Here is an 8,683-nt window from a genome sequence, read left to right as displayed (position 1 = left end):
AGGAGAGGCAGGTGTACTAACCAGCTTTAGAGTAATTATTAGTGAAGGATGCAGGGAATCAGCTGAACAGAAGATAGGATGCTATGACTTCTCAATCTAAAAAAGGTTCACAGTGGCATTTCAGTGACCTTAATTCTTAACCCCAGCTGCTCTCTAGAAGCTTCCAGGAGTGAGCTTTTAAAAATTACCTTTGCTGTTCACCTGAAACCACCACAACATTGTTAATCTGCTATACCTTGATACAAAATAAAAAGTTTAAAATATAAAATGAAAATGAGCCAAGTCAAGGCCCTACTGCAGACCAATTAAATCAGAATCTATGGCTGGGGGTGGGGTCTTATTTTACCAGCCCCTGGGGCGACTCCAGAGGGCCACCAGCTTCAGTCCCATTGCTCTATGACACACGAGAAGCCGCTCGCGTCACCTGCTATTGTTGACATCACAAACAGGACACATTTGCCTCCAGACCCTTGAAGGTCAGTCTTTGGGAGAAATGAATGCTTGGCACTGTCCTCTCGCTCCACGTCTTAAACCATCATGAGTAGGACTCACTTATTTATAAAAGCAGAGGCCACCTGCTTTCTTTCCAGGATTCGTTGCTGCGTATCACTTAAAGCAAAAGCCAGAAAGTTCTAAATTTGCTTGTTAAAGTTGGAGGGAAGTGGGAAGTAGAACTTGTGGAATTGTGGGACCTGTTGCTTGGCAACTTTGAGTTCAGCTTCTGTATTCTCTGAGCCGGCGGAGTCACAGAGTTTGCTGGGCTGGGTTGATTATTTCCCACTACAAAAAGGAAATTAATTCTGCATGACAGAGAGGGCTCGAAAAGCTGTCCTTCAAAGTGGGCCATGTCACACTTCTTCTACTTGACACCACAGATTCTTCTGCCTTTCAGCCCTCTCACTTCTCAAGAGTTTGACGTGATCAGACGGAAGGCTGCAGCATCTTGGCAGGATGAAGTGAGGTGGTCAGATTTGTCGGTGACAACGTACACGGGCAGTTACAGGAAAAAGCGGCTGGACGAGTCCACAGGCTGCTGGCTCAAAGCAGGACAGCCCTGGCCTGACCATCGCAAGTAAGATCGCCTTGTGATTTGCCCCTGGCTATGTCTCTCTGGCTAGATGAGAAGGATACTAGAAGGAGGAGGGTGTTGTCAACCCCGAAACACTTCCCGGACTTCCACTCTAAATTTTCCTCGGTAAATGTCAGGGGGCGTGCATGTGAAGTTGCTTCAGTCCATGTCCGACTCTTTGCAACTCCATGGACTGTAGCCTGCAAAGCTCCTCTGTTGATGGGATTTCCCAGGCAAGAATACTGGAGTGGGTTGCCATTTCCTTCTGCAGGGAAATCTTCCTGACCCAGGAAGAAGAGCTAAATATCAGTTATCAGCTGAAACTATGAGTGTTATTCTGTTTAGTCCTTCTAAAATTGATGCACATCTGCCTTTACTCTTGACAAGGTAAAATGTGACTATTTGGTTAAGATGGGCTTCCCAGGTGGCACAAGAGGTAAAGAACCCACCTGCCAACGCAGGAGACGAAAGAGATGCAGGTTTGATCCCTGGGTCAGGAAGATCGCCTGGAGCAGGGAATGCTACCCACTCCAATGTTCTTGCCTGGGAAATCCCATGGACAGAGGAGCCTGGTGGGGCTGCAGTCTACAGGGCTGCACGGAGTCAGACACGCCTGAGTGACTAACCCTAATAAATATTAGTGATTTTGCCTTCCAGGGCTTTCCAAACTGTCCAAACAATACTTAAAGCTGAAATGTCTCAGGGGTACTTTCCAATTGGATACCTTGTCTGGTGTATTCCAATGAACTACACAGTCTGCATTTTCAATAGCTCTCAAGTTTGTTTGGAGAAGGCAGTGGCACCCCACTCCAGTGCTCTTGCCTGGAAAATCCCGTGGACGGAGGAGCCTGGTGGGCTGCTGTCTATGGGGTCGCTAAGAGTCGGACACAACTGAGCGACTTCACTTTCCTTTTCACTTTCCTGCATTGGAGAAGGAAATGGCAACACACTCCAGTGTTCTTGCCTGGAGAATCCCAGGGATGGGGGAACCTGGTGGGCTGCTGTCTATTGGGTCACACAGAGTCGGACACGACTGAAGCGACTCAGCAGCAGCAAGTTTGTTGGCACCTCAATTAACTTTGGAAACCCCTTTGCTAATTCTGTGAATTTTGAGGCATCTCTGGGCCACCTGGGGGAATCTTCAAGGCAATACTTGCCTCCCCATCTCAACTTTGGACTCTCTGAGGTATACAAACCCAGAAGAGATGAAAACTGTGAGAGCCCTGACTGGGCCTTTCAGCAGAATCCCAAATTATTTGAAAAGCAGTGATTTTCCTTTCTGCATTAGTACTAATAGAGACAAATCCCTGAGTGAAAAAGCATCGTCATGTTGGATCATGCTTCTGAAATAAAGAGGCACTGTGCCCAGGACTTACTAAAAAGCCACAGGACAAATAGGGAGCATTTGTTCGTTACAGCATAAACAGGAAAGTACAGGTAGACCTTGGAGATACTGGGGGTTTGGTCTAATAAAGTGGGTATCCCAGTAAAGCAAGTCACACAAATTTTTTGGTTTCCCAGTACGTAAAAAGTTATACATATACTATACTGTAGCCTGGTAGGTGGGCAATAACATTATGTCTAAAAAACAATGTTCATGCCTTAATTAAAAAATATTTGGTTGCTAAAAAAATAAAATGTAACCATCATCTAACAACACAGGCTTGCCACACACTTTGAATTTGTAAAATACACAGTGTCTGCAAAGTGCAATAAAGTCAAGTGCAATAAAACAAGGTATGCCTGTAACACAGATAGAACGGAGATCAGAAACATGTTTATAATAAAGTGAAAATGTTTAAATAAAGGAAAGAGCACAATACAAAATTTTCGTGAATGTTAAAAACAGGAACTATAAAACAAAATTAGTGCTTACCGGTAAGTTTTCAAATGAAATTTTTTTAAAATGACACTTTGCTAAAATAGTCAAGATTTTAGAATAAAGATAGTCAAAGATATGTAAGATCTCCAAACAGAAAACTATAAGACCTTAGTGAGAGAATATAAAGATCTAAGTCAATAGAGAGGTGAACCATGTTCATGGATTGGAAGACTGAATATTATAAAAATATTACTTCTCCCCAAATTGATTTACAGATTCTATACAATTCCAACAGATGTTTTTGTGGAACTTGACAAGATGGTTCAAGGCCAGGAAACAGTCAGGACACTCTTAAAAAGAACAAAGTCAGAATGTTTGCTCTACAGATGACAAAACTTAGCATAAACCCTCAGTGATTAAGGCAGAACGGCACTGTGGCACCAAGATAGCCAAGAGATGACTGGAACAGAAAAAAGGGCCCAGAAACAGAACCTTGCATACATGGGCTCTGATTTATGTAAAAGGTGGCAGAACAGTGGAGAAAGGTCGTGTTTGCAGTTCCAGGTAGATTCCTTCCAGATGAATTAGAGGCCAAAGTGTGCAAGGCACAATAGCAAAAACCCATTAGATAATGACACAAGGAATATCTTGATGATCTTGAGGTTGGCAAAGATTTCCCAAACAGGACACAAAAAGTCCTAACCACAAAGAAACAAGGAAGTAAATGAGACCAGCCTAAAGTAGCTCTGTTTAACAAAATACACCCTTAAAAGTATGAAAGCTGAGCTACAGTTAGGAAGATGAGTTTCTCAACTCAGTGACTGACCAAGGGCTCATTACTACGATACATATTTAAAAAAAAAACAAAATACAAAAAACCCCCGGGGACTTCCCTGGTGGCTCAGGGACTAAGACTCCATGCTCTCAGTGCTGGGTGTCTGGGTTTGATCCCTGGTCAGGGCCACAATCTGCAACTAAGAGTTCACATGCTGCAATTAACAGTTTGCAAGCCGCAACGAAGACCTGGCACAGCTAAATAAATAAATAAAAATATTTTAAAAAGAAAAACACAAATTAATACGAAAAAGACAACCTACTAGAAAAATAATAAAGAGACTTTGAAATGAAATTCATAAACCAAGATATCCATGTGATCAATAAAATGTATCAAAAGTTCCTTAACCACATTAATAATCAGGACCTACAAATTAAACCCGCAATGAGCTTACTCATGTAAACGTCCAGAATGGTTAAAATTAAAAAGATGATTAATACAAAGTGCTGGTGAAAGTATAAAACAATGAGGTCTCTCATGTACATCTGGTGGGTATATGCATTGAATTGTTTTCTTGAGGAAAAGAGTTTGATCTTGTTTCCTAAAGTTGATGGTATAGATATCCTAGGACTTAGCAATTTTAAATATATATCCAGCTGAAAAGTGTTGTCACATGTGCACCAAGAGATATGTACAAGTAGTTCATAGCAGCACTTTTCACAATAGCCAAAAAGCTAAAAAACAAGCCTAATGTAGAATACATACTATTCAAATATAAAAGAATGAATAGACAGTGGTGTGATTGTACAATGCCAGTGTAAATGAACAAACTATGGCTGCACCCTGTAATGCCACAAACACTGTATGCAGCATTTGAGCCAGATGCAAAACATATGTGTATTATTCTATTTATGTAAAGGTTTTAAGATACTGTGCATGCCAAGTCACTTCAGTTGTGTCTGACTCCTTATGACGCTGTGGACTGTGGCCTGCCAGGCTCCTCTGTCCATGGAATTCTCCAGGCAAGAATACTGGAGTGGGTTGCCATGCCCTTCTCCAGGGGATCTTTCTGACCCAGGGACTGAACCCAAGTCTCTTAGGTCTCCTGCATTTGCAGGTGGGTTCTTCACCACTCGCGCCACCTGGGAAGCCCTCTTAAAAAAAACAGCCCTATGTGCTTCAGTGATAAAAAATAAATAAATAAAAGAAGACGCTAAGAAATGATTCCCATAGAAGTCAGAAAACTGGCCCACTGACTATCTGACTTTCTGCTCCAAACCTAATGGAAAAATAATTACTGGGGTTGGGCTTAGAAATGTGCAGTTGGTGGTCTTCCCTGGTGGTCCAGTGGTTAGGAATCTGCCTGCCACTGCAGGACACATGGGTTCGATCCCTGGTCTGAGAAGATCTCACATACCATGGAACAACTGAGCCCATGCACCATGAAAGGAAAAAAAAAAATCAGCAATGTGCATTGAAAAATTAATACCCCCTGGTGATTCAGTGGCTGCTGTAGGTAAGGAGAAGAAAGATGCAGGGTGGGCCACCAGCCCCTGTCTCAGGGATGATGAGGGCTAGTCTGTGGGCTCAGTACATGTCCGGGAGCATTTTAGAACTCTTTTTTTTTTTTTTACGTTTTTTTCAAATTTATTTTTTGAAGTATAGTTGATTTACAGTGTTGTGTTAATTTCTGCTGCATGGCAAAGTGATTCAGTTATCCATATGTATACATTCTTTTTCATATCCTTTTCCATTATGGTTTATCACAAGGTATTGAATACAGTTCCCTGTGCTATATATAGCAGAACCTTGTTGTTTATCTATTTCTATATATGAGAGTTTGCATCTACTAATTCAAAACTCCCAATCCATCTGTCCCCCAAATCCTCCCTATGTCCCACCTCTGCACTAGGACTCTAGGCTGACATAATTCCACTCTACCCTAACACACACATATAGTTCCAGGTCCCTGGAGCTTGAAAACCCTCCTCTCCTCAATGAGAGGCCCTAAAACAACAGTCGTCCTCTAGAAATTCATGACTGCGCTTCCCACCAAGCCAACTGCTTGCCTGAAATGAGCATTATATCTGGATTCAGAGACACTGAGATACAGATATATTTTGAAGGATAGACACAGCATCTGCTAGTCCCCAAGTTACCCTGCCACTATTAAGTTCTAAGTTTTCCTGGGAAACCAACATAATTACTGTAATATTTCCTATTCCATTCATAACACTTATTTTGAAAACAGCTCCCTAGAGAAAGTCTCATAAATTCTGTGAAAACAATTATGAACTTACTGTTTAAGCTTTTCATGTACAAAAGTTGAACAGTTTACCCTGTTATGACAAATTGGGGAACAAACAAATCACTAAAGACAATGAGAAAGTCCAACTTGGGTTGATTTAATGGGGTTTTACTGCTGGGAGAGTGGAAAGGGGGAAGAAAAGAAGCCAAAGTTTAAGAAATCAAGTGAAAGCATGAGTGAAAATCCCCGCAAGCCCACAGGCTGTGGCTTAGAAACCCCACAAGCTCAAAGCTTGTTTCTTGTACTTCCTTTCTGCAGGATGGCATTCCCAAACTCCTTTGCTGGCAGGGCTGAGCTCCACGGGACCACAGATGCTAAAGGTAAGTGCACTGTGATCAGTTCTGAGCACAGACATTTTGCCAAGGTTGCTGCCTTGATAACTTTTATGTTCGAGATTGTCATCCAAATAGTTTCCATATGCCTACTAAAAGCAAGCCGCCTCTAGCAAGAAACTGAGCATGTTCCACTCTGGATCAGTCACTCTTAAAAATAATAGTTATTCCAGGGCAAAAAACTTCCTCCTCAGAAGGTATCTTCTCCCAGAGCTTGGAGCCCTAAGTAACAGAAGGTGAGCTTTACTGGGTATGTCAAAGAATCAGGAAGAGAAACCAAATCATTATAAACCACCAACTAGGAAACTCCATTTACTAATTGATACCACCTCCACCCCATTTCAGTTAAATCAGGATAACACTTGCTGCTATAATAGATAAACCTCCAAATTCCAGTTGCTTAACATGATAATGGGCTTCCCAGGTGGTGCTAGAGGTAAAGAACCCACCTGCCAATGCAAGAGACATAAGAGACGCAGGTTCGATCCCTGGGTTGGGAAGATCCCCTGGAGGCAGGCATGGCAACCCACTCCAGTATTCTTGCCTGGAGAATCCCATGGACAGAGGAGCCTGGCGGGCTACTGTCCATAGGGTCACAAAGAGTCAGACATGACTGAAGCAGCTGAGCATGCAGGCAAATGATAAAAGACAGCTTTTGTCTTCATGTAAAGGCCCAGGAAGGTGTTTTGCAGACTGGCCTTAGATCTAAGGACACAGATGTCATTCATCTGGGAATTCCACCATCTCCTGCAGCCCCAGAATCTCCATCTGGCAGGTGGGGGAGGATAAAGGGTTGGGATGGCATGTGGCTTTTCTACCATTTCAGCCTGGAAGCAACTCACGTCTCATATGCTCACATTCCAGTGGGAGAAGTGGTCACAAGGCCCCACCTAAGGAGAGTTCAGATTCCTGGGCTGGGCAGCCCCTGCCAAGTAACAACTGCGCTCGGGGGAGGGGGACAGCCAGCCCTCCTACCCCACACTCTGATTTTGAGGAAGAAACACAGTAGGTTTTTCCCATATAATTTCCCGGAGAAGGCAATGGCACCCCAGTCCAGTACTCTTGCCTGGACAATCCCATGGACAGAGGAGCCTGGTGGGCTGCAGTCCATGGGGTCTCTAAGAGTTGGACACAACTGAGCGTCTTCACTTTCACTTTCCACTTTCACGCATTGGAGAAGGAACTGGCAACCCACTCCAGTGTTCTTGCCTGGAGAATCCCAGGGACGGGGGAGCCTGGTGGGCTGCCGTCTATGGGGTTGCAGAGTCGGACACGACTGAAGTGACTTAGCAGCAGCAGCAGCATGTAATTTCCATCTCTCTGGGTTCAATCTTTGAAGGTTTAATAAGACCAATGAGAGTCATCTGAGGTGAGGATATTAAAGCACTTTGTAAAATATTCTATTAATACTTTGTTACATTTTTTATTCAGTATGCGCCCGTGTGTTGTCAGTATGTTGTCAAGAACCATCCTGCAGCCTCAGGGAGTTCTCCTGAAAAATAGAGTCAAGGTTTTTAACCACTGCCTTGGACGGTCACTATTCTTGCTGGCTTTCCTAATGAAATTGGACTGTATGGGAATAGTACATTTGAAATGGGTTTGATGCATCCCTCTATGGTTTGTTGAGGCAAGAGGACAGGACGGAGAACCGTTTGCGCTATTGTTAAAATCAAGAAAGACTTTCTTTCTCTCGTTGCAGTAATAAACATAAAATTGAAACACACTACCTAGCTTGGCTGGAGAAGGGACTGGCTACCCACTCCAGTGTTCTTGCCTGGAAAATTCCATGGACAGAGGAGCCTGGCAGGCTGCAGTCCATGGGGTTACAAGAGTCAGACACGACGGAACACACACACACACACACACACACACACACACACCTGGCCTGGAGACAAGTCTAGGTCAGGGGAAATTAAATAATTTACCACTGTATGATAGGTATTGCTTTTTTCCTATCTTCTCCTGTCTTTATGGTAAAGTATGGTAGGAGAAATGTAGAAAAGACATAAATATACGGATGTATTCAGAATGATGATTTACTAGTGGAGACTCTGCCCATGTTGCTTTTCTCATTTTCCTCAAATGGTCATTTTTGTTTAACTGATGCCTACTCTCATCATTAAGAGGTGACAGTATATCAAGGTAGGATTATTTAATTTGGCCAAAGTTTAACTTCCCTCTGTGCTTCTTTGAAAAGTTCCATGTCTTTTCTCCAAGGAAGACATACAGATGGCTAACAAACACATGAAAAGATGCTCAACATCACTCATTATCAGAGAAATGCAAATCAAAACCACAATGAGGTACCATTATACGCCAGTCAGGATGGCTGCTATCCAAAAGTCTACAAGCAATAAATGCTGGAGAGGGTGTGGAG

The 8,683-nt window shown here is 43.0% G+C and overlaps 1 protein-coding gene across 2 annotated transcripts in view; it reads left to right on the top strand.

Annotated features, from left to right (window-relative positions):
* Positions 1-482: 482 nt before the first annotated feature.
* C12H4orf51 (chromosome 12 C4orf51 homolog) overlaps positions 483-8,683 on the top strand; it is a 49,070-nt gene continuing 40,869 nt past the window's right edge. For both annotated transcript variants that reach the window (XM_070474793.1, XM_070474792.1), the window contains exons 1-2: positions 483-1,072; positions 6,233-6,294. In XM_070474793.1, the coding sequence (XP_070330894.1) occupies positions 846-1,072; positions 6,233-6,294 (289 nt within the window). In that variant the 5' untranslated portion in view covers positions 483-845. The remainder of the gene's footprint in view (positions 1,073-6,232; positions 6,295-8,683) is intronic.

This window comes from Odocoileus virginianus, chromosome 12 (assembly GCF_023699985.2).
Source record: "Odocoileus virginianus isolate 20LAN1187 ecotype Illinois chromosome 12, Ovbor_1.2, whole genome shotgun sequence".
NCBI lineage: Eukaryota > Metazoa > Chordata > Mammalia > Artiodactyla > Cervidae > Odocoileus > Odocoileus virginianus.
The sequence above is the reverse complement of the archived record's forward strand: the minus strand, read 5'-3'. Positions and strand labels throughout refer to the sequence as shown.